Source organism: Lynx rufus, unplaced genomic scaffold (genome assembly GCF_022079265.1).
Source record: "Lynx rufus isolate CCGP_SWC_20201006 ecotype Redwood Valley unplaced genomic scaffold, mLynRuf1.p SCAF_1, whole genome shotgun sequence".
In the NCBI taxonomy this organism is placed as follows: domain Eukaryota; kingdom Metazoa; phylum Chordata; class Mammalia; order Carnivora; family Felidae; genus Lynx; species Lynx rufus.
Window position 1 is genome coordinate 27,590,466 of NW_025814823.1, and position 27,535 is coordinate 27,618,000.

At 37.0% G+C, this 27,535-nt stretch overlaps 1 protein-coding gene across 1 annotated transcript in view; it reads right to left on the reverse strand.

The window, feature by feature from the left end:
• Positions 1-27,535, reverse strand: part of DNAJC15 (DnaJ heat shock protein family (Hsp40) member C15) — an 81,375-nt gene that overhangs the window by 30,133 nt on the left and 23,707 nt on the right. The window contains exons 2-4 of the mRNA XM_047079232.1: positions 20,594-20,645; positions 17,544-17,617; positions 8,273-8,349 (exon numbers count right to left, since the gene is read on the reverse strand). Of these exons, the coding sequence (XP_046935188.1) occupies positions 8,273-8,349; positions 17,544-17,617; positions 20,594-20,645 (203 nt within the window). The remainder of the gene's footprint in view (positions 1-8,272; positions 8,350-17,543; positions 17,618-20,593; positions 20,646-27,535) is intronic.

Below are 27,535 nucleotides of genomic sequence, written 5' to 3' on the forward strand. Positions count from 1 at the left end.
CATTACTTACTACTTCTAATCTTCTGAGGTTAAATACCAGATCACCAAACATGTTAAAGCAATAAGCATATAAAACATTCTTCTATGAATAAAAAATGTCTTGAGTCAAGGACGAAATCAAAAGAGAAAAAATATTTTGAGACAAAAAATGGAAATATAACGTAACAAATTTATAGGATGCAGCAAAAGCAGTTTTAAGAGGAAAGTTTATAGTAATAAATGCCCATATTAAGAAAAAGGAAAGAGCTCAAATAAATAACCTCCTTTATCCCCCAGGGAACTAGAAAAAAAGGAAAAACTAAGACCAAACTTAGCTGAAGGAAGGAAACAACAAGGATTAGAGTAAAAATAAATGAAATAGTGACTAAAAAGATGACAAAAGATCAATGAAACTAAGTTATTTTTTTTAAGATAATCAAAATAGACAAACCATTAGCTATACTCACCAAGAAAAAAGAAGACAGTACTCAAATAAAATCAGAAATGAAAGAGAAGACATTAAAAGTGATACCGCAGAAATACAAAGGATCATTAGAGACTATATTAACAATTATACATCCACAAAATGGAAATGTAGAAGAAACAGATAAATCCCAGAAACATACAACCTACCAAGATTGAATCAGGATGAAACAGAAAAGCTGAACAGACCAATTATTAATAATGAGATTAAATCATTAATCAAAAACCTCCCAACAAAGAAAAGCTCAGGACCTATGGCTTAAATGAAATCTACCAAACATTTAAAGAATACCAATTCCCCTCAAACTTTTCAAAAAAAAAGAAGAAACATTTCCAAATTCATTTTATGAGACCAGTATTATCCTGACACCACAAGCGGACAAGGACACTATAGAAAAGAAAATTATAGGTCAATATCCCTGATGAACATAGATGCAAAAGTCCTCAACAAAATATTAGTAAAAGGATCATACATCATGAACAAGTAGGATTACTCCAGGGACGAAAGGATGGTTCAACATCCACCTATCGATGTGAAACACCATAAATGTGAAACGAAATACAGGATAAAAATCATATGATCTCCCCAAAGACACAGAAAAACCATTTGACAAAATTCAACACCCACTCATGATAAAAACTCTCAACAAAATGGGTATAGAGGGAACATATTTCAACATGATAAAGGCCGTACGACAAATGCATAGCAAATATCGCACTCAATGGTGAAAAGCTCAAAGTTTTTCCCCTAAGATCAGATACAACACAAGGTTGCCTGCTCTCACCACTTTTATCCAACATAGTACTAGAAGTCAGAGAGCAATTAGGCAAGATAAAGAAATGAAAGGCATCCAAATTGGAAACAAAGAAGTAAAACTGCAGATTACATGATATTATATAAAGAAAACCCTGAAACTTAGGACTGATCAACAAATTCAGTAAAGTTGGAGGATATAAAATCAATATACAAAAATCTGTTACCTTTCTCTATACTAATAACAAATAATCAGAAAGAGAAATTAAGAAAACAACCCCACTGGTGCCTGGATGACTCAATCAGTTAAGTATCTGACTCTTGATTTTGACTCGGGTCATGATCTCAGAGTCGTGAGATTAAGCCCCGTATCAGGCTCTGTGCTGGATGTGGAGCCTGCTTAAGATTCTCTCTCTTCTTTGGGGCGCCTGGGTGGCGCAGTCGGTTAAGCGTCCGACTTCAGCCAGGTCACGATCTCGCGGTCCGTGAGTTCGAGCCCCGCGTCGGGCTCTGGGCTGATGGCTCAGAGCCTGGAGCCTGTTTCCGATTCTGTGTCTCCCTCTCTCTCTGCCCCTCCCCCGTTCATGCTCTGTCTCTCTCTGTCCCAAAAATAAATAAACGTTGAAAAAAAAATTAAAAAAAAATAAATAAATAAATAAATAAAAGATTCTCTCTCTTCCTCTCCCTTTGCCCCTACCCCTACTCACATGTACACACACACTCTCTCTCTCTCCAAAAAAAGAAAAAAGGAAAATGATCCCTTTTACAATTGCATCAAGAATAAAATACCTAGGGGGCGCCTGGGTGGCGCAGTCGGTTGAGCGTCCGACTTCAGCCAGGTCACGATCTCGCGGTCCGTGAGTTCGAGCCCCGCGTCGGGCTCTGGGCTGATGGCTCGGAGCCTGGAGCCTGTTTCCGATTCTGTGTCTCCCTCTCTCTCTCTGCCCCTCCCCCATTCATGCTCTGTCTCTCTCTGTCCCAAAAATAAATAAACGTTGAAAAAAAAAATTAAAAAATAAATAAATAAATAAATAAAATAAAATAAAATAAAATACCTAGTAATAAACTTAATCAATGAAGTTAAGACCTGTACAATGAAAACTATAAAATCCTGATGAAAGAAATTGAAAACACTAATAAATAGAAAGATATTCCATGCTCATAAGTTGGAAGAAATTTGTTAACATGTCCATACTATTCAAAGCAATCTACAGATTCAATGAAAGACCTATCAAAATTCCAAAGGCATTTTTCACAAAAATAGAACAAACAATCTTAAAATTTGTATGGAACCACAAAAGACTCCAAACAGCCAAAGATCTTGGTAAATAACAAAGCTGGAGGCATCACACTTCCTGCATTCAAAGTATATTACAAAGCTATAAAAATCAAAACAGTATAATATTAACTTAAAAAGAAACACACAGATCAATGAAACAGTTCTGAGAGACCTCAGAAATAAACCCATGTATATATGGTCAATTAGCTTATGACAAAGGAGCCAAAAATGTAAAACAAGTAAAAGATAGTCTTGTCAATATGGCGTTGGGAAATTTGGACAGCTGACATGCAAAGGAATAAAACTGGACCCTTATCTTATACCATACACAAAATCAACTCAAAATAGATTAAAGCCTTGAACTAACGACCTGAAACCATAAAACTCCTAGAATAAAACACAGGGGGTAAACTCCTTGACATCGTTCTTGGCAGTAATTTTTAAAATCTGAAATCAAAAGCTAGGCAACAAAATTAAAACAATGGGACTCCATCAAAGTTTAAGAAGTTTCTACACAGAAAGGAAAACCATCAACAAAGTGAAAAAACAACCTATGGAATAAGACAAAATATTTGCAAATCATATATCTGATAAGAGGTTATATCCAAAATATATAAAGAACTCATACAATTCAATAGCAAAGATAGATAGATGGACAGACAGACAGATGATAGATAGATCTCATTTTAAAATGAGTGGAGGATCTCATTAGACATTTTTCCAAAAACATAAAATGGCAAACAGGTACACGCGAAGGTGATCAGCATCACTGGTCATTAGGGAAAATGCAAATCAAAACAACAATGAAATATCACATCACACCTTCTAGAATGACTACCATCAAAAAGACAAGAGACAAACAAGTGTTAGAAAGATGTGAAGGGAACCCCTGTACACTGTTGGTGGAAATGTAGACTGGTACAGCTACTATGGAACAGTATGGAGGCTCTGAAAAAATTAAAAATAAAACTACCATATGATCCAGGAATTCTACTTCTAGGTATACATCTGAAGGAAATAAAATCACTCTCAGGACGCCTGGGTGGTTCAGTCGGTTCACTGTCCAACTCTTGGTTTCGGCTCGGGTCATGATGTCTTGGTTTTGTGAGTTTGAGCCCCTCATTGGGCTCTGTGCTGACAGTGTGGAGCCTGCTCGGGATTCTCTCTCTCCCTCTCTCTGTCCCTCCTCCACTCATGCTGTCTCTGTCTCTCTCAAAAATAAATGAATAAACTTAAAAAAAAGTATCAGTCTCTCAAAGAGATATTAGCACCCCCATGTTCACTGTAGCAAGACATGGAAACAACCTGTGTCCATGGGCAGATGAATGAATGAAAAATGTCACACACACACACACACACACACACACATAACAGAATATTTTTCAGTCATTAAAAAGAAGAAAATCTTGCTACTTGGTGACAACATGAATTGACCCTGACAGCATTATGCTAAGTAAAAAATCAGTCAAAGACAGAAAGACAAATACTGTATGATCTCATTTATATGTGGAATCTAAAAAAGCCAAACTCACAAAAACAGAACAGACTGGTGGTTGCCAGAGGCAAGAGGAGAAGGGTGGGGAAAATGAGTGAAGGTAGTCAAAAGGTACAACTTACAGTTGTAAGATAAGTGAGTCCTGGGGATGGAATATACAGCATGGTGACTACAGTCAACAATGCTGTAGTTTATATTTGAAAGGTGCTAGAACAGTAGATCTTAAAAGTTCTCATCACAAGAAAAAATACATCTGTAACTATGTGAGGTGAAGGATGTTAACTAAAGTTGTTATGGTAACCATTTTGCAATCTGTACATATTATACATATGTCAAATCATTATGTTATACATCTTAAACTAATATACAATGTTATATGTCGATTATATCTCAATGAAACAAGAGGGAAATTTTTTAAATTAAAAAAACCTTTTTAATAATAAAAAAGTCTTTTAGTATAAGGACTTTAGGGTATTCCTTTTGGCTTACGAAAGTCCTTTGGGGACCATTTCAAACTTACTTTTTGGTTTGTAGATACTTCCCGGATAATCAAGACAGTGTCTGATTCTAAAGACTACTAAGTTTTGAAAAATAAGTCATTAAAATTACATCATGGCTGTGAATACTTTATTAATTGCCTATTAAGAAATGGAACACACATTATTTTTTTTTAATTCCAGTATGGTTAGTTTCCTGCCGCAAACTTACATTTCTCATTCTCTTTTGTGGTGCTCTACAGCCCTTCTTTCCTTTATTAGTTATACTTTCTAGTTGTTCTGCATGTATTTAACATGTCTTCTTAAGGTAGATACTAAAGAGCAGAAGCTATGATTTGTATCTTAAAATAGCATCCAGTATTGAATATCCAATATGTGCTTAATGCATTTTATATAGTCCTCCAAAACAAAATGGCTCTAAAAGGTAAACTCCTTCAAATAATGGCTCTATATTAGTAAACACTGACACTATAAAGGATTACTGTATTGCAGAAAATCTTAAAATGGAAAAAGAAGCGCTTTAAAAAACATTTCATAAAACAAATCAAATGTGAACCACTAGATAATGAAGATGTAAGTTGGGTAAAATCCAAATGTACATTCTATGTTCTTTGGGGGGAGTATAAATGGTAAGTTGCATCTTACCCTGGATATTAAACTTTAATTTAGCATGTAGGACAAAATCGGAAAATTATCCTTGATAATTATGTCTCATAGATTATCGTTCATAATCACTTACATTGCCTTTAACACTTGGTTTTGTACATAAAAGTCCATAAAGCATTATGTACAATGTAGTCTGCCAACCACTGAAATATACTGAAGGAAGTAAGAAATGCAAGGAAAGTTTCTATGTACAAGTATGGCCATTCAAAACATTATGCCTTTAAGATAATAATGATCAGAGTCCTAGTGGTGAGCTCTGGGGATAAGGGAAATATTCTTGTGTGCCTGCAGAATTTATTCCCTTTTCCTGACTGCTATATTAAGGCTCTAGGAATTTAATACACTTTAGTACCTTTATTTGTTATTCTAAAGATTAAACGGGATGGGAGAACCCTAGTTCTTAAACAGTACAAAAATTAAATAAAGCTCGGATATATCTCCAGTACGGACAATTTCACCGTGAAATTGAAATATAACTTTAAATATCATGTTGCCTACATCAAGGAATACAAACTGTTCCCAGGAATGCGTGTGACTGGGACTTGGGAAGTGGGGTTCATGGGACTGAGTGGTGTTCTCTAATCTCATGGCAAATGGAGCAGTTTTGGTTTCATCACTTTTACTATTGGTCTTTTGAATAATATTTAGCTTAACATAATTCCACAGAAGTGTTCAGAAAGTATGAAAATCTCAAATGTGCATCATTTCAGAAAGTAACAAGTATGAACAACAGTTTTCCTGGGCCGCTCGGTAAAATATTTTAGGCTTCGAGAAATCAATAAGAATGCATAGACTCATCTAATAGCATACAGAGTATTTTTCTAATAGGTCATCAACAGTCAGCTCCACTGTGCCTTTGCCTACTTGTTACATAGTCTAAGTAGTTTAGATTCAATGATCACAGAGAAGGGAGCCACAGCAACGTAGTCACATCTTGAAGAGTCTTCTCAAAAACAACACTACCTGACTGAAAGAAAAGGCTAGAGGAAAGCAAATAAGGGTTACCTTTCTGTTTAATATGTAAAGGGCAAATATTTAGCTTCTGCATTTGTGATACAAACGGGAAGAAAGAGGAGCCAACATTTATTTAGCATCTGTTATTTGGTAGGCACTATTATAAAAAGGTATCGTCATATCATTTTATATTATTTCAACAAGCCTAAATATTACTAACTCCATTCAAAAATGAAGAAACTGAAGGGCAGAAAAGCTAAAAATAACTTGACTGGGATCCTATAATGCAGTGCTTCAGTGACAGAAGCAGGATAAGAATCTGTTTGGCTCAGCTGGTATTTGTTGTTATTTGTTAATACATAAGACATTTATTTGTTATTCTAAAGATTAAACAGGATGGGAGAATCCTAGTTCTTAAACACAGTACAAAAATTAAATAAAGCTCGGATGTATCTCCAGTACAGACAATTTCACCATGAAATTGAAATATAACTTTAAATATCATGTTGCCTACATCAAGGAATACAAACTGTTCCCCGGAATGCACGTGACTGGGACTTGGGAAGTGGGGTTCACGGGACTGAGTGGCGTTCTCTAATCTTGTGGCACTAAGTGCTGTGTTTACGTGCAGAATTATCCATGTATCGGTCTCCACAACAACCCTACCAGACAGAAACTATTATTATCTCTATTTTACAAATGAGGACACTGAGGTCATGCAGCTAGTAAATGGTAAAACTGGTACTCATAGATTCACCTGTTAAGAGCATATACTTTTCAGTTTACATTGTGAGAGAGAGCACATGTGCATGCGAGTGAGCAGGGGAGGAGCAGAGAGAGAGAGGGAGGGAGAGAATCCCAAGCAGGCTCCACACTGTCAGCGCAGAGCCAGATCCGGGACTCACTCTCATGAACTGTCAGATCATGGCCTGAGCTGAAATCAGGAGTCTGACACTTAACCAAATGAGCCACCCAGACTCCCTGAGAGTATATACGCTTAACCAGCAAATCATCTTTGTGAAATTTTCTACAGTTTCTAGGTTAACAAGATAAACCTTTAAAAACAGAAATCTTAAGTCAACTCCTAATTATCTGTCGTAACAACAGGAATGCTTTGGATGATATCGACTGATATTCTCAAAAACCTTTGTGTTTTGTTTTATAGTAAGTTCCATATTCACATTTCAAGACTATGAATGGGATGCTCTGGGGGCCCAATAATAGTTCCAGAAAAATAACAAGGCCATCCTGAATAATATTAAAGCAAAGAATGGTCAGAAATAGAGCCAACTTCCTATTTTGGTTCCCTCCCCTACCTAAAACCTATTCTCAGTGAGAAACTTCATCTCTTATATTTAAATAAAGCACCAAGCTCAACCGAACCATTTCCTTTGCTCCCTACCCCTTATCTTTTCTTGCTAAGTCAAAAGAAATAATAACATGTTTTGGCCTTAAAAATGTGCAAATCTACAAGAGATCCAAAAAACTGTATCAATACAGGACTTTATGACCTATTCTGCTTAATGATGTTGATTAAATCATCAGAAGATCTGCTGCAGATGACATACTGTAACCAACCCCCACAAAAATGTGAGTGGGCTCTAAGGGAACATAAGGTAAACAAATGAATATAGCGACTAGCAACTAAATGGCAGGGGGCATATTCTTAACTTTAAGTGTTAAATGTTATCACAGAGCAATCACACAACATCATTAGCTTTCTCCTATGTGGTCCAAAGTCACACAATAGATACTAGGGTGAAACAATTATAATAAAATATGCTAGATGTCAAATTGTGAAAATAGAAAAGAACTGTGAAATAGATCCTATATTATAACAGAAAATATGATAGATAATAAATTTTAAAACTGATTTCAGAAAGAATGGGGTATCACAGTAAGGGAGATTTTGACAATTGCTTTGAAATTTTACTACTGTATTCAAACATAAGAGCTCAGAGCCCCTTGTTAAGGAATAAGGACACATCACATCTTTGCCTGATATTTTTAGGGATTTGGGCTTTTAAAATGTAAAAATTTTGTATTTTTTCCTCTGTTTCCTATTCATAATTTAAAATATAAGGAAAACTTTACTGTAACATTTTCTCCCTTTTGCAAGACAAGCTTGGCCACAGAATAAAATAAGACTTATGTAGCTCACCTACCTTATACCCAAAATAAGACTAGCTTCTCGCCTACTCATTTTCTGTTCAAATCCTCCTTTATAGTAGGATGAAAGGCTCTGTACAGGAAAGAAAGAGCATGAAATAATTAGTTGCATGTATGAGGTGGCAGGACCTCAAACCTATCATAGCTGCAATAAGAGTAATGCATTTTACTACAAGGCAACCTGAAACTGTAGGGGGGGAGGGCACTAAACAAGGATCCTTTACAAGAAACTATGACCAAGACGAACTTAAAAAACATTAACAATTTTTTCACATTCAAATACATTAATTTTTCTACACTAAGATATAACAGAATCAAAGCAATCAACAGAAGCAAAGGCTTGAACTCTTCCTGAGCTCTGCAATAATTTTCTCATTGGGTAACCTTGACAAGTCATTTAATATTGATATGACACACATCTTTTTTACCCACTGGACTGGCTGATAGAGAAGGAAGAGGAAGAGGAGGAACTGACAAAGTGGGGAGGACGTCAGAATAGCAGACAGCAAGGCCAAGAGAGAGCACAAAACTGGACTGAAAGGTCACTGAAAGGTGGCTGGAAATGCATGAGCAAGGAAGACCATAGTATCAGAGAGGCAACTAGGGGCCAGATTGTGGGGGGCCCTGTAAGTAGCAGCAATCTTTAGGATTCTATTCTCAATGGTAGGAGAAACCAGGGCACTGGAGTCATGTCATTTGGCTTTCGTTTGAAAGGATTACTCTAAATACTATGTGAAGAATAGGAAGAAAGGTGCAGGAGAGAATCAGGAGACCAGTTAAGAGGAGATAACAATAACCTAGGCAAGAGATGATGGTGGTATGGGTCAACGTGGTAATAGAGGAGGTAGTTTGAAACTGGTCACATTCTAGATGTATTCTGAAAGGAAACCTAATAATTTGCTTGGCAGATTACATAAGGGATATGAAAAAGGGATTAAAGATGATGCAGTAAACACTACTATACGTGTGCAGCTCCCCCTTCAGACGTGAAGGACTTACCTCGTGGACGTTGGGGCTGTTGCTGGCAGACAGCACTCAGCTGTCAGACTCGTTAGAGGAGTTGCCTTGGCTAAAGAAAGTCAAGCTCAGGCCCCCTTCCCAGGGCAGTTTTCTATTTAATGACTGGTTGATATGGGGGGTATAAACATTGTAGTTCATTGAGTTCAGTCCTTAAACTGCCTATCTATATTCACTTATCGAGTGACATCATTCAGTCTTGTGGCTCCTTGCCCCAACCTGGGACAACCACAATGAGCTACCCGTGCTTCAGAGCTCACTATGGGGTTGGCTGAGGCCTACTGCAGCCTAAATTGTCCTTCTGTCCTTCCTTCTCTTCCCTTCTGGAGCTGTTGATCCTAAAAGCACTCCCTGATGAACTACCAGCTTGCTAATTTCTGTCTGTCTGCTTTGTCTCAGTTCCAGGGAACTTAAACTGCAAATGACTTTAAGGTTTCTGGCCTAAATTGCCAAACTGCCACTAAATGACTTAGAGAGGGAGCAGTTGTTTATTGAGGGTAATAGGTATCAGGAGACTGGTTTTGGATATATTGAGTTTGAAATGTCTGTTAAATATCTAAATGGAAAAGTCTGACCTGGAGATAACATTTAGGAGTCACGAGTATATATAGACAGTATGTAAAGCCATGAGACTGAATGAGATCACCTAAGGAGTAAGAGTAGGTAAGAAGTCCAAACAGTGAGCCCTAGAGATTGCAGGTTTTAGGGGCACACAAATGGAGAGGAATCCGTAAGCAGACTGAGTAGGACCAGCAATAAGGCTGAAGGAAAAGCAGCCCAAAGTAAGGAAGGGAAAAAGTTTCAAACACTTCTGTAGGTCAAATCAGATGTGAGCTGAGAATTGACTGCTAGATTTATCAAAGAGGTCAAAGTCTTTGACAAGAGTCGCAGGGAGTAGGAGTGAGAGTCTGATGAGACTGGGTTTGAGAGAGAACGGGAGAGAAGGAATGGGAGACAGCTCTTTAGGAGCTCGTAACAAAGCAAAAGGATGCACGAACTCAACTTTAGAAGGAAAAAAAAAGTGCATCGATGACTGTACTGTATACATGTTTCTAAAACATGAAACTCTATTTTTGTAAGGAAAGATAAATAAGTGTATGTTTACATAAAACAAACTCTGAAAGTATATATACACTAAAATGTTACTTCTAGTTGGTGACGTTATGAATAATTTTTTTTCTTCTTTATTTTTATTTCCTAAGTTTTCAACAATGAACACAGACTATTCGTATAATTTTTTTAAAAAGGAGGACTAAATAAAAGACCAAGAAAACAAACTTAAAAATGAGTCCCAGGGAGCCAGATCTGGTCATTTATATAAGCTGCTCTCTTTGAACAGCTTGATATAAATTTCCACCTGGGAATAATTCCCTGGCAATTAATTCATTTCACAAACACTTCAGCACCTATTACATGCCAGCAACATTTCAAAAGAGACAGGTCAAGTTCCATCCTTATCACATAGATGCTAACGTATCAATGCACCAGTGCCGTGAGGGATAGGACGTACTATTTCAAGTTTCAAGTAATTTACAATCTAGAAAGAAAACTAAAAATACCCGTCTCTAAGTTGTAAGGGGAGCAAAAGAATCAAATTATGGAAGTACACATAGTAACCTGGACAAATTATACACACACATGCACGTGGAGATTATATAAAGAACGAGGGGACTTCACAAAGGAATAACAGCTAGTTTTAAGTTTTCTCTCAACAGATCAAAATTTTTACTAGATACGTACCTTACTCCCTGATATTTCTGTAAGTATTTATTTACCTTAGGGAACTCCAAAATCTCAGCATAATAAACACGATAAACTGATGTTTCATGAAGTGTCACGCCATGAGTCAGAAACTCATTAGCCCTAACAGCAGGTATTGTATCAGAGCAATTGATTTACTTTCTGGTTTGCCCAGGTAGAAAAGGAGACACAGAAAAAACTACTTAAATTTTTTTAAAATTCTTTGTAATGTTTATTTATTTTTGAGAGAAACAGAGACACAGCAGAGTGAGTCAGGGAGGGGCAGAGAGAGACAGAATTCGGATTCCACAGAATTCCACAGAATTCCACAGAATCGGATTCCACAAGCTCCAGGCTCTGAGCTGTCAGCACAGAGCCTGTCACAGAGCTCGAACCCACGGACCGTGAGATCAGGACCTCAGCTGATGTTGGATGCTTAACCGACTGAGCCACCCCGGTGCCCTAGAAAAAGCTACTTAAAATATAGCATCTAGATGAGACTCATACCCTAAAACACTGACCTTCTTATGAATAAGTTAATCTCTGCATATCTATAAGGAACAGTTTAACTATACAAAAACTCCATCAAATAGAGTAAATGGTTATATTTTTCTAACAGAATTTCCAAGAATAGAAACAGGATGCCATGACTTTTATGCTGCCATTTGAAATATACCCTGCACCTTACAAATTATTATTTTGTGTTATTCTATCCATAAATTATATACATAAACAACATACCTCAAAATCATTTTCGTTCTGAAATTAGCATTAAATGCCATGGTGTCACATATTATCAAAGGAGATATGAAATGAACCAAGTTCAACAAAACTTCGTTAATTGGCTCAGCCAAGAGCTTAAAATACAAAAGCCCTCCACACAACCAAAGAAGAACTATATCATTCCATAATCTTAAGAAGAAATAAATTTACCATAAACTATAATCTCCTATTATTTACAATAATCTATTTCATTTATAGAGCCACAGAGGTACGATTTTAATTTGTGTTGTTTCCATGAAATTCACTTAACCATAAAACAAAAGAAGTCCAATTTTTAAAAACTGTATTCAAATAAGGGGACATTTTCACAAATAGAAAAATAAAAGCCTCGGGGCGCCTGGGTGGCTAAGTCAGTTAGATGTCCAACTTGGGCTCAAGTCATGATCGCACAGTCTGTGAGTTCGAGCCCCGCATCAGGTTCTGTGCTGACAGCTCGGAGCCTGGAGCCTGCTTTGGATTCTGTGTCTCCCTCTCTCTCTGCCCCTCCCCTGCTCATGCTCTGTCTCTCTCTGTCTCAAAAATAAATAAAAACATTTTAAAAAATTAAAAAGAAAAAGAAAAGCCTCAGAAGAAGATGAGTGACTTGGGTTTCTTCCCCAGGAAAAAAATTAGGGGTAAACACTGACTGAGTTTATAACAGATACTAACATATGAAAGGTCAAGCAAAAAAACTACTGGTTCAAAACAGAAGATTGAATAAAAAAAGGTCTTTTGCTTCCTAAAGTGCCTCTGAAATAAGAAGAGAGAGAAAACAAGAAATGAGACAAAGAGAAAACCAGAAAGCTGAAAACAGGTAAGATTACAATTAAAGACACAAAAACATCACTGCAGCTTCAAACACCAGAGGAAAGTGGAAAAGCCTTCCCAGGAAATAAAGAAAACACTAACTTTAGAGTCAACAAATATAATAATGACATCAGGATAATTAATTAAACCAGAACAGCAGAGATGACCATTTCTAACTCCATTAACACAGAGCATAAGGGGCCCACCACCTGCCATTTTTGCCCTCTGGCTAAGAAAAACAACTACTAGCCTGAGATGTATCTCATTGTGGGTGGTAGGTCCCAACAGAAGCAAAGGAGAGTACTAGCAAATCACACTACAGAACCCAGGAGGCCAGTGAGGGGGGACAGTTACGCCAAGGAATGAAACATACACAGTGCTTAATCTTTCCTCAACCTCTCTCTGGAGGTCTCAAGCCTGCCTCTGGGTTCCTTGCTTTGGAAAACATGCCTGTTGACATAAACCATCTTTGTATTCACAGCCCACTATCAACACTCTTGTTCAATTAAAGTGAATGTACAGGGGCGACCTGGGTGGCTCAGTCCATTAAAGTGTACAACTTTGGCTCAGGTCATGATCTCATGGTCTGTGAGTCCGAGCCCCAGGTCAGGCTCTGTGCTGACAGCTCAGAGCCTGGAGCCTGCTTCAGATTCTATGTCTCCCTCTCTCTCTGCCCCTCCCCTGCTTGTGCTCTGTCTCTCAAAAATAAATAAACTTTAAAAAAAATTTTTTTAATAAAGTGAGTTTACCAAACTGTTATACTATTATAACATTTATATTATTCAACTCAGTCCTCACAAACATACACCAATTACCAAGGATTGTCAGACATTTGAACAAATCCAATACCACGGGGGGCAATAAAACAGAAGAAAGATGAACAAGTAACAACTGGCTTTTGGAGGAAGGAGGTAAATCAGAAAGCAGAAGAGGACTTGACAATTTTCAAGTTAGTATCTTATATCCATAAAAGAGTAAATTGCTATGAAAAGAGATATTAAATATTACTGAAGTAAAACATTTAGTGATGGATTAAATAACAGACTGGCCATTGCTAAAACCCAATCTGGTGATCTGGAAGATAAGCTATGGAAATACTGTGGAATGTAAAACAAAAAGATAAGAAGATGAAAAATAAGAAAGAAACTGTTCAGTGACATAAAGGATAGACTCAGAGGTCCAATGTGTCTCTAGTAAGAGTTCCAGCAACAGAAAAGAGAGAAAATGTAAAAGAAAAAATAAAGAAAAAGTATAGGAGAATCTTCTAGAATAAAAGATAGGGAGTTTTCACTTAAATTTCACTGAGAATACCTGTGAAATTTCAGAACATCAGTAATAAAGGAAAAAAAAAAAAAACCCAAAACTTCCAGAGTTAAAAAACAAATAAAAATTACCAAAAAACTAAAAACCTAAAACACAAACAACAAAAGAAAACCGAAACAGGCTGCTTACAAAGGAGTAAGAATAAGAACACAAGAAATTCCGGCTCAGAGTCTCAGTTACCAGAAAATGTGGCTGAGAGTATACAGGAAAGCATGTATGTGGGCACTGAGGTTCAGTCTGAGCAGAGATTTTTTTTTAAGTAATCTACACTCAATATGGGGCTCAGACTCATGAGCCTAGAGTTGCAGGCTCCACTGACTGAGCCAGCCAGGTGGCCCCTGAGCAGAAACTTCTGTTCTTCCTTCATACTGGCTCACCAGATTTCCAAGGAGCCAGCAGCTGATGACTAACAATGAGAGAAAAGAAACAAACCGTTTAGTAGAGAAGAACTTAAAACATTTACCATCCACGCACTCCATATGAAAAAATTACTCCAGGTAGTATTCAAGAAAAATGGGGGGAAAAAAAGGTATGAAAATACAAAGATGAGATTTAAGGACAAAATGATGTTAAATAAAGTACAGAGAAAACAAACTTCAAGAAGAAATTTAAAAAGAACCCATAGAGGGGCGCCTGGGTGGCTCAGTTGGTTAAGCATCTGACTTTGGTTCAGGTGATGATCTAGCAGTTCCTGTGTTTGAGCCTCACGGGGATAGGGGGGATGGGGGGATGGGGGGGTGGGGCGGCTCTGTGCTGACAGCTCAGAGCCTGGAGCCTGCTTCAGATTCTGTCTCTCTCTCTCTCACTGCCCTTCCCCCGCTCACACTCTGTCTCTGTCTCAAAAATAAACATTAAAAAAATTTTTTTTTCATTTTTTTAAATTTACTTTTGAGACAGAGAGAGACAGAGCATGAGCAGGGGAGGGGCAAAGAGAGAGGGAGACATAGAATCCTAAGCAGGCTCCAGGTTCTGAGCTGTCAGCACAGAGCCCGAGGCAGGGCTCTAACTCACGGAGTGTGAGATCATGACCTGAGCTGAAGTCGGATGCTTAACCAACTGAGCCACCCAGGCTCCCTTAAAAAAATTGTTTTTTAAAAAACATAGAAACTTGAACCTTGAATGCTTTCCAGGTTCTCTTGAGCGACAGAGATTTAGTGGCACACAGTTACAAATTCCTATTTTTTTAACAACCCTATTTGGTTTAATAATGAATCATATTAATAACATCAAAACATTGTAAATGCTGTGTTTTATGAAGTTTGACTTTTTGGAATCATTAGTGCCAAGAGAAAGCATGCACATATTTAATTTCTCAGTTTCCCTAGAATTATTAATATTTAAAGAATTGTTTAAAACACCCTTATCTTCACAGAGGTATAATTATGATGACAGTGACGATGATAAAGATGTTCTAAAAAATATTTTCACTGCCAACTGCAACAGTAGTATTTTGTGGGAGAAAACAGGGCCAGATTTATCAAAAACTGTTTCTTAACTCAAGCCCACAAAGGAAAAGGAAAGAGGGACACATTATTTCTCTATTTAGTATACCCATGACAATCTCTCAAATTATTCTACCTTATCCGTGAGCCTCCACAGAGCAGTGAAAATTTTCTCATTTTCTTGCTCTCTCTTCCTTTACAATGTTAAATAATGCAGTTCTACAAAACTTGGGAGTCCTTTATTTATAGCATAAATATATCTACTGAATATCACCTTAACAGAAGAGAAATAATTTCTGAAATTCTCTCCATTCATTATTTATAAACATATGGAAAGACATAAGTAACACTGAATTAAGGAACTATGCCACTATTTTCATTCCTGTATTTCAAGCCACCATTTATCTATTACCTGAAGTATCTCAATACCCTCTTAACTGGATTGAGAGCTTTTACTCTGGCTTGTTCTTGTTGACCCTCCATGCAGCAAAGTGATCATCTAAAATGCAAATCACGGGCACCTGGGTGGCTCAGTTGGTTAAGCGTCTGACTTCGGCTCAGGTCATGATCTCATGGTTCATGAGTTCGAGCCCCGCATCGGGTTCTGTGCTGACAGCTCAGAGCCTGGATAGAGCCTGCTTTGGATTCTGTGTCTCCCTCTCTCTCCGCTCCTGCCCCGCTCACATTCTGTCTCTCAAAAATAAATAAACATTAAAAATAAAATAAAATGCAAATCACGTTGCCCCCATGCTCAAAACCTTCCAAAAGCTTTCCATTATACTTGAAGTAAAATTCACAGTTTTGACCATAGTCTATGGGGCCTCAAATGATCTGGTCCCTATTCTACCACTATTCCCTTTGCATATTTCACTGGGGTTATTCTTGCTGCAAAGCTCATTTCCACTTCAGGACCTCTGCAGTGTTTCAGTCCCTAGATAGCTCTTTCTTCAGAGATTCACATCTGCTCTCTCATCTTCTCAGTGAGGCCTTCCCTGACCCATCTAGTATCAATTCCTCTCTGCTGTTATTCTTTAAACTCTTAGCCTGATTCAGTTTTCTTATAAGCAGTCAACACTTCTACATAGTATATACTTTACTTATTCATTCACTTGTTAATTGTCTGTGTCCACTAAAATATACACTCCTAAGGGCAATATCTTTATATGGTCCTTGACTATACCCCACTCTCCACAGTAATGTCTGGCATGTAGAAGGCCCTTAATGAATAATTACTGAACGAATGCTAAATACCTATTAATACTGTAGCCAAATAAAATATAAATAGGAACACAGAAAAAAAAACACACATGCTCCCTCTAATCACAGACATACATTTATAGGTCTGCAAAATCACTCGCAGTTCTTTTGGACCTGAGTTTAATTATTTGTATGTCATCCTTTGAAAGTGTGGTCATTGTTCATGGCTAACTAAGCCTCACAAGCCTGTAATGCCTTTGCTAAAACAAGTCATTCATTCTCCAATTGCTGCAAGCCAAGTTGATCTATCCCATATCTGCTTCTATTTCCCAGAAGTCAACGATTATGCTGCAACACTTCAGTGAGTTTTCTTTGCATTGTGTCCAGTAGTTACAAACCAGTCCACTACGCAGTAGCTTTTAAGTACCTACTATCATTCATTCTTCACTTACATTTAGCTCAGCAGAGTAGCTACAATGCCTATAGATGAATGTATAAGCCCTATAGGATTTCAGCATTGGAATCTTATAATTTTATGCTTGAAATGATCAGGCGGTGGTACACGGGGATCAGTTTCAAATTTTATGATGAAATAAACTCTTGGGTAAGCTCCATCAGGGCAAGGAACTTGTCTGTTTTATTCATCAACTATATCCAGCTTCTACCACAAGAATTAATATAGACAATCACTAAAAGAATTAATATTAATTAAACAAGGAAGATAAATTACCTCAAAGTTGGTGTGATACTAAGAGAGATATAATAATTAGATGTCAAAAGCAGGAATAAGATTAGAAATAAAAATAACGTGACTAAGAGACTGAAACAAATCAAGAAATAGACAAACACCCCAAGGGTATCATGAAGAAAGTAAACTACAAATGTTGAAAAATCTAAGACATTTTCTAAATTACTACCAAATATGGCATATAAACAAAAATCAAAACAAGCCTTCTAACTAAAGCCATCTTTAACTCACAGGAGTGGAAATCTTCTTTGCCGTTTCTGTGATTACTTGTTCTAGAGGTTTCCAGATCTGAAATGCATAGCGACCTAAAAAAACAACAGGAATAAGAGCAAACATATTTTCCATAATATGGAAAGACAATACCCACAAGGTAGTAACTACAATATTTATCGATAGTTTCTTTTCTATGTATTATTTCAATAACTATTTCAAAATTTACCAGAAAGTTCTATTTTTCCAAATGTCTAATTTATTGAATGGAGGAAGCATTTCATTTTAACATAATTAAAATAGTTATTAGATTGAGGGATGTCTGGGTGGCTCAGCTGGTTCAGCATCCAACTCTTACAGGTCAGGTCATGATCCCAGGGTCGTGGGATCGAGCTCTTGCATTGGGCTCTGTGCTGAGCATAAAACCTGCTTGGGATTCTCTCTTTCTCCCTCTGCCCCTCTCCCCGGCTCACACATTCTGTCTCTCTCAAAAATAAAAAATAAAATAAAAATAAAAATAAAGTTATTATTTATCAAGTTCTAATTAATGATTATAAAATTAGAAAATGTCAATGTTTATGTATAATATCTTCTATTTATACGATAGGATAGGTAATCAAAAAAAAAAAAAAAACATCCTAGTACTCTAACACAAACTATAAAGTCCTTTTATGTATGTGTAGATTCACACATCTGGTTATCTGTACTGATTTTCCCAGTGATACTCACTTTGAAATACTTAAGAGAACAAACACTATTTAGGATCTGTAAAACATAGGAACAATTTTAATGGAATTATCTACAAAGTAAAAAGCAACTATGTAAGAAATATTCACCAAAGATATTTACTGTCAATTTCTCACCAAATTTAACTATTCTCCTAAAAGCATAATTTATTTTGGTGCTTTCTTTTCTTAGGTATCCTAATAATTAAAACTCCTGAGTCATCAATAGCAAAACAGGTCCCAAACTATTTTGAGGGCATAGAACAAGAATAAAATATTACCTGATTAATTTACCTTTTGTACCCTAATCAGCATTATGTACCGATCAACAGTAGTGTCTCTCTTCCCAAAAGTCTTGCTAGAAAACCCACTATGATACTCTGGATTTTATTCAATTTCCAACCATAACCTTCTTTGCAAATCAAGATTTCCACTGGGAAAGCTCAATTACATACACCTCTTAGAAATTTCCTGTCTAGGGGCACCTGGGTGGCTCAGTCGGTTAGGCGTCAGACTTTGGCCCAGGTCATGATCCCGCGCTTCATGGGTTCAAGCCCCACGTCAGGCCATGTGCTGACAGCTCAGAGCGTGGAGCCAGCTTCAGATTCTGTGTCTCCCTCTCTCTCTTCCCCTCTCCTGCTTGCACTCTGTCTCCCAAAAGTAAATAAATATTAAAAAAAGAAAACATTAAAAAAAAAAAAAAAAAGAAGTTACCTGTCTAAACATACTATTATTCCTGTGCAAACAACATGTGAAAAATAGGATACTAGATATGGGAGATGGGAAATAGTCAATCCACATAGAAGAGAAAAAGTTCTTGACCTCAAGGAGGGCATTAAATAAAGGGAAATTAAATAAGTTAAATAAGTGACACTGAATTAAGTGAGAGCCTAACTCATCCAAACCTCTTGTCCTGTAGATGTCAATTTCCATTTGATTCCACAATAGTACACAGTATAGCTTTTAAATTATCTCAAAATTTAAAATATAAAAGCACATATAATCAGGCAGTCTTGATGAAAAAAGTAGGTAAAGTCTTCAACAAGTGACATCTGAAGGTTTACTTTAACCATAAACCAGAAGACCAAGTTCCAACAAGTCTAAATGTACTTTCTCCTAAATTCCATTATTCAGTTGCATTTGGCTCTGGAAGAGAGCTGCCTGCTATTAACATTCTAGTTAGTAACAAGAACTTGGCAAAAGTGTGGTACGTACACAATTCACACACCAATTCTTCTCATTTTAGAAAGAAAACCCTGGCAAAAGTACAGCATCTGTCTTTAATTTCAAATAAAAATCTTCCATTTGAATTTCAAAATAACTATACCTATTCTGCTAAAATAGTTGATACTAAAATTCACGTTTCATGTTTAGGGCCAAGTTTGTCAGAATTCCTTTTTGGACGATAGTCTTCTCAGAAAACCTCAGTGTAGTCATCACGATGAGACACAAGACGTTGATGGCACAAAGACCAAGAGAATCTGAACCACTGATCTTGATTCTTAAGTGTTTATGCTTAAGGTGCTTTAAGAGAGTTGCGTGAAATTAAGTATCATATAAAACAAAACAAAACAACAATCTTTTATGTCCCATTTTGCAATTGGATCTTACCAACTCCATATAACCACAATGGAATGTAGCTTCACTTAGAGAAGATCCAACAAACAAAATCAAATCCACGAAACTTAGGAGACACAAATGCTAAAACAAAAAATGTAATGAGAGATGCTCTCAGATCAACATCTGATTAGGAAATAGCTATCCAATTTACAACTGGAAGAGATAACAATTTTGCTTTAAATTTTTATAACTATTCTTTGGTGATGTGGACAGTAAAAGAAATTCTCCCAGGTTTTCGGAAGAAATTACACCAATGTGTTAAAAAAAAAATGAAGTAGTTAATACATTACAGGGAATAACTATGCTCATCAAAAAAAGTGACTGCTCAGGAAATGTGACATCTTACTGCAAGAAAAAAACAAGAATAAACAAACAAAAAAACAAGGGAGAACAGAGGAACCCCATATCACTTACATTGCTTCATACTGAAGAATGTTTTTAAAGTACATTATAGTTCAAGCTAAAAAAAAATACTATGAAGATCAACTATTATTGGGGCTAGTTTTCCTAGCTTCTTATTGTTAATTTTCTTCACTACACAGTTATCTAGCTTTTGCTACACTGACAAATGTTCAGGGACTATAAATGGAGAAACAAATGAGAATGTATAATGTCTTAAAACCCAAACCTCAGAATACAGAGGGTATCCTCATGAATCACTATAGAAGCTATTTGGAAATATTTCTCCTGCAACATTTATTGAGAAGTATGCTTTACTTATCTTACCTGCAAAGGCAAGAGTTGCAACACCCAGTCCGACAGCTATCAAACTTCTTGCCTGCAAAGGAAAAAAATGATTATCACTTATAGTCTTACACTGGCTTTTTTTTTCTTCAAGTAAACCATTTAAAATAATGAGAATAATTAAGTTAAATATTACATTTTACTCAAGCTCTGCTGTGAAAAACAGAATTTTTTTTTAAATCTGCAGTGTCTATGGGATTCTCCCTGCTGTGTACCATATTAGCTAATTTTCAGTAAACTTGGGGCACCTGGGTGGCTCAGTCGGTTAAGCATCCGACTTCGGCTCAGGTCATGATCTCATAGCTCGTGAGTCCAAGCCCCGCGTCAGGCTCTGTGCTGACAGCTAACAGCCTGTAGCCCACTTCAGATTCTCTGTCTCCCTCTCTGTCTGCCCCTCCCCTGCTCATGCTCTATATCTCTGTCCTTCTAAATAAATAAACATTAAAAAAAATTAATTTTCAGTAAACTAAAATTATTCTAGATTTCACTTAATTTCTGTATATATGAATTCATTCTACCCAAGAGCTTTTATGCTAAAATATTTTCTATAGGTTATTCTTAATAGTGGTTAAATATATTTATCTTCTACAAAGATAGAAGGAACATATTTCCTTTATATTTGCAATAGCATTTGCTATCTTTTAAATTTTGATAAAACATTAGATCTATGTTTAGTAAAGAAGTCAAAGTGCCAAAAATTAGTAAGAATTATGAATAATTTAAAAGTTAGTTTATTTCTACCTTTACAGACCAATGTAAAGTTTTTTAAATAAGAGCCAAGAATTTAGAATCCATAAAGTTATGAGCTCATTCTGATCAAAATCTAATTTAAATTGGTTATATACTCCATATTATTCTATGCTTTTCTCCTTTACCATCTCAGAAAAATATTTAAATCAAAACAGATAAGGTTTACATAACAGAGCTCAATAGCTCCCTTACCCCAACATCCATTCCCCCTTTCTTCTCTAGGATCGGGAATTCCTATTTTTAGTCAGACATATTTCCAAGCCTCCCTTAGACTATGACTATGTTAACTAAATACTGGCTTATAAGATATAAGCAGGGTGGTATATGCAACTTCTGAGAAGTCCTTTGGGGAATGGAAGAAATGTCCTTCTCCTTTTCTATTCCTCCTTCTTACTGGCTAGAAATGTAGACATTCTACCTAGAGCAGCCATGTTGGATAAAGAAGGAAAAACAATGAAATGAAAGGAGACTGTGCCCCAGATGATCAGGGAGACGCCATAGCACCCCAGGACTGCCTCTATTTACACAAGATAAAAATAAAATTCTATCTTTGTAAGCCACTATTATTTTTAGGCGCTTGCAGCCAAATCAAATTTTGATGGATACAGAATTCAGGAGAGACACGACAGGAATGTTTTTCTCTAATGGTGAGAGGTAAATCTGTAAGATCCAGGAAAGACTAAAAAATACATCTAGAAAAAAAATTTCCTCAGTAGGGAACAGAATGGATTCATTTCACACTGGTGCAGAAGTAGTAAGACAGAGGTTGAGCCTGGAGGGACGTTATGAAAGTGCACTAACTTTAATATCCAGCATCTGTCTCTTAGAAATCTAGAGCTCTTCATAGACAAGATGAAGGAAGTTCATCTATGGTTCTCCTCCTCAGTTCTAATGCTAAGATATACTTTTTTACCAGGCAGTAACACTGGACACCCTAGTAAAGAAAGATTTTTTTCCCCCAGCAGAGCAGAGGAAGTCTAGAGCTAGCTACCCAGAGAGGCAAAACAGTTTCCAAAGTTCCCTTCAGGTTGTCTAGACAAGTTGTCTGTCCTGAACAGAAGGGAGGTATAGATTTAATGAGTATAGATTTGGGGCGCCTGGGTGGCGCAGTCGGTTAAGCGTCCGACTTCAGCCAGGTCACGATCTCGCGGTCCGTGAGTTCGAGCCCCGCGTCGGGCTCTGGGCTGATGGCTCAGAGCCTGGAGCCTGTTTCCGATTCTGTGTCTCCCTCTCTCTCTGCCCCTCCCCCGTTCATGCTCTGTCTCTCTCTGTCCCAAAAATAAATAAACGTTGAAAAAAAAAAATTAAAAAAAAAAAATAAAGAGTATAGATTTAAAGAGGATATTCTGTTGAGGTATATGTTTACCATTTTCTAAAGCTTCCCTGAGGCTGTATGGTTTGAAATTTCCAGTCTTATCTTCCACTGGTTCACTTTAATGAACCTCAGTCCTAACAAACTACTCAACTGTTTCATGTGTGAATTTATTCCTTCCTTATAACCTTGTTTAGTCTTTCATCTGTCTAGAAATATTTATATTTGCCTACCAGATATGTCCTGTTCTTAACACTTTAGTCTAAATCTGCCACAGAATTGGAGAAGTCATTTGTAACACATAATAGACAATGAGCATATATCCAAAGACATGTACAGAATTCCTCCATGTTACTAGTAAGGGAGACAATCCAACAGAACCATGGGCAAAAGGTCAGGGACTTTATAGAAAAAAATCTAAATGGCTAATAAACATATGAAAAGGTACTCAACTAAAAGAATACCTAGGGGACGCTAACAACAAAATGCTGCAGAAATATCAATACCAGCACATAAAGACCTTTGGCCTTTGTGGAACTTCTGTCCGGTGAGGCATCTCAAGCGCGAAACAACAGTATCTATACTTCCTAGGGTTATTGTGAGGATAAAATGTAATTATGTATGTAAAGGACTTAACACAGTGGGTTGGCACATAGTAAACAGTCAGTAAATGTGAACTGCTTTTAATATTATCAACAAAATAACTACTATTAATTGAATATAAGTGGTATAGCAGAAAAAAGAACAGTGTTCTGCAAACACTTAAATTTGTCTAAGGGAAGATTCATAGAAGTAATTTTTGAGGTAGGCCCTAGAAAATGAGTTGGTCTTCTCTAAATTAAATAATACAAATTCTCACATTTCAAAAAACCATATTTGAAAAATATAGTCTTAAAAAGTTGTGTTATTCTAATTTCACATTTTTATAGATTAATAATTGTGTCACTTTTACTATTTTAACTACTCAAAATACAAATTGTTGCCTCTACAATTCCAAAGAGATTTTCATTTGGAGGTATTTATATCAGAAACATTAAACCATTAGGCATCTGGTCATTTTTCCCTTTAATATGTAAATCTAAAATGTTTAACAATATTCAATTGAATTCAACAAATAAGTATTAAGCACTCTGCTGTCATTCTCCATTTGTCCTTCTAGATTCATTCTCCACCCTTCTCTGACTTGCTCTGTACTTCTGCATCCCCTTATCCACATTATCCAAGTCCTCACTTGCCCACTAGTTTCTGTCTGGGTTTTACCAAAGAGAGGAAGTTTCAAAAAGAACACCAGGCACAGGTGACGAATCCCAGGAGAGGACTCCAAACACTTCTGCCTGTTGCATCTTGGTATCAAAGTTGCCAAGGAAAACATTACACAGTCAAGCACTGAAAAATGCTTTACTTACGCGAAAGAAGACAAAGTTCAGCTCCAGCTGTATGCATCAGTCCGTTATGGCTAATGGGTTCCCCCTCCCCCACCCCCAGTGCTAGCTAACTAAGGGAAATGGGCCTACAAACACCCACCCCTCTGGTGGCGCAACAGAAGGACTCACCCCTCTCCACCCCACACCATCCCTGGAGTCTGAAATACTGAAAGCTGAGGGCATATGTGAGAGCCATTGACTATGCTTCAGCAGAACAAATCCCACAAAGGTGGTAATCCCAGCACAGGGTATGTGAACTCCTCATCTCTTGGTAGGGAAGTATTCTGAGCCCAGCACCCACTTTTATGTGGCCAAGTGGGATTGAGAACTGTGCACAAAAGACCATCTTCTTAAACAGGAAGCATCAGCAGAATAGCAAAAGGTGGAAAAAGATAGAAGTAATGGTACAATTTACTTCCTGTTATGTTTCCTTTTCAGCCACAGCTCCTGTTAAAGAGCTCCTCTTCCATGCCCACGACTCTCATTGGGTTCTGGAACATACATAATTCCCATTCTCTTGCCCCTTTCTCTGGGTGGATAGCAGTCCCCAACCATTGCTAGCCCCTGGATGATTCATCACCCATTTCTGGTTACCTTAAACCATGCCTACCTCTGCAAATAATCTCTTCATCAAACTATCTTCAAAAAAAAACCATCCATTACTGCCAGGACCCTCACTGACACAAAAATTACTGTACATCAGTCACTATATTATGCACAACAGACATAGCATGTAGCAAGGCAAAGGTCCATATCAAATGAGTCCTATGTAGGACCTGAAACGTGATGGGCCTCCAATGTTTAATCTCCCAAAGACCTTTATTTTTACCCTTATTACAACATTTACTACACTAGTTTATAGTTAGATGTGCTCTGTCTCCTTTAGCTTTTCTACATATAAAGAACCTTTTAAAAATCTGGTTAAATCTATGGGTCACCCCAGAAAACCACACATAGGTACACACAGCGAATTTTTTATACATAATTTGAAGGGATCCAAAGGTTTCTCTGAAGCCCTTTAGTTCACAAGCCCAACATGAGAACCTCCATAAAAAATATATAAATAAATAAGCTCGCTAAGGTCAAAAAGGGTGTATCATTTACCTTCGTGGTCCTAGAGCACATGAGAAGACCTGCCACATACATTTCACTTTACATTCATTCAACAATACAAGAAAAGTATTAATAATACAATAATATATCAAAATAATACCAGAAAAATAACACTGACGACAGAGTTAACCTCTGTTTCTCAAGACTAACTTTATAGAAAGATAAACATGAAAGGCCTTACAACCTTTAAAATCAAAAAGAAACCAAACCCAAATTAGGTAGATCACTGGCGCAGATAAGAATGTTCAATATATGACCAAAAACTGCAGTCAAATCTTATTTACCCACAGTGAATGGACAAAGCTGTGCACAGCTTTCATCAAAAACTCATCTTTCTGGGGCACCGAGCTGGCTCAGTCGGTTGAGCGTCCGGCTTCGGCTCAGGTCATGATCTCATGGTTTGTGAGTTTGAGCACAGCGTCAGGCTCTGTGCTAACAGCTCAGAACCTGGAGCCTGCTTTGGATTCTCCCTCTTTCTTTGTCCATCCTCCACTCACGCTTGGTCTCTCTCTCTCTCAAAAATAAATAAATATTTAAAAAAAAAAAAAACGTCATTTTCCTTATTGGAAGAACTATAACTGATTTACCTCTTTAATTATATTTTAATTAATTGATATTAAAATCGTTTACACTTTTTAAGCATAAACCATTTATAACAAATAAAAATATATTATTTGGAAATTGAACTCCACTTGAGATTTTCAAAAAATACCATGTATCTTACACAATCAGATCTTAGACTCTGAAATAAGAACATAGGTCTTTCTCATAAAGTTTTCTATGGAAATACTAAAACTGTTAGATATAAAGCAATTAAGTTAAAACTTTAACATTAACTGGTCCAAAATAAGAATATGATCAATTTCCTAGAAAAACACATTTATCTGCTATGTAACAGTTTTTCATGCACTAAAACATCATTGGTATTTTTTTTTCAGACACAAATTGAGAGAGCTCTAAGGCAACAATAAATTCCCCCAGCCCTCCACATATCTGAATGACCCCAAAGGGGAAAAGAAACTATCTAATTGCAAATGTAGAAAACAGGAAGTACAGGAGATTGAATCTGAAATCTCAGCAAGTAGTTCACACAGAATTCTTGACAATACCTTTATTCGACTTTAATTTTTAAAAGTAAAATAACATCTAAAACATACTGGGGCATTTAAATAGCCCATGGTTCATTTGGCCTAACTCTGTAAATATCAGAGAATTCCATCAACATCTCTAATTTACCACTATTCAAAAAAAATTTCGCATATGCTCTATCACTATGCTATTTCACATTTACTTAAATTTCAGTATTATATCCTCAGGCTAACAGGATCTAATTTCTTTCTTTTATATAAGCAACATCATATCTGATCCAGTGTCAAGCACACGATATACTTCAATTTTTATTTTGAATGTGTTTTAAATAATGATTCTTTAAAACTAAATTGCCAGTAACAGAACAACAAAAACGACACTGAAAAGACAATTTAAAAGCAAAATGGTGAATGAGGCACAGCATTACTACCACAAAGACAGTCATTTTCTAACAACTAGGCAATAACCAGGTTAAATGTCTAAAATTGCTCATGCGACTAGACATGGTACATCTGTGATTTCACAGAAAACTAGAGAAATGTTATTTCTTTGACTTAGGAAAATTACAATAGGTGCTGAAAATAGAAGAAATCAGGCAGTGTTCTTTAAAAAGAAAGATGTGGGGCGCCTGGGTGGCGCAGTCGGTTAGGCGTCCGACTTCAGCCAGGTCACGATCTCGCGCTCCGTGAGTTCGAGCCCCGCGTCAGGCTCTGGGCTGATGGCTCGGAGCCTGGAGCCTGCTTCCGATTCTGTGTCTCCCTCTCTCTCTGCCCCTCCCCCGTTCATGCTCTGTGTCTCTCTGTCCCAAAAATAAATAAAAAAAATAAAAAAAAATTAAAAAAAAAAAACGTTGAAAAAAAAATAAAAAGAAAGATGTGTAGGGGCACCTGGGTGTCTCAGTCGATTGAGCATCCGACTCTTGATTTTGGCTCAGGTCATGATCTCACGGTTCGTGAGTTTGAGCCCCACATGGGGCTCTGCGCTGAGTGGGAACCTGCCTGGGATCCTCTCTCTCTCTGCCTCTTCCCAGCTTGTGCTGTCTCTCTCTCTCAAAATAAGTAAACTTAAACAATAAAATAAAAAACTGGGGTGCCTGGGTGGCTCAGTCGGTTAAGTGGCCGACTTTGGCTCAGGTCATGATCTCACAGTCCGTGAGTTCGAGCCCCACATCAGGCTCTGTGCTGACAGCTCGGAGCCTGGAGCCTGTTTCAGATTCTGTGTTTCCTTCTCTCTGAC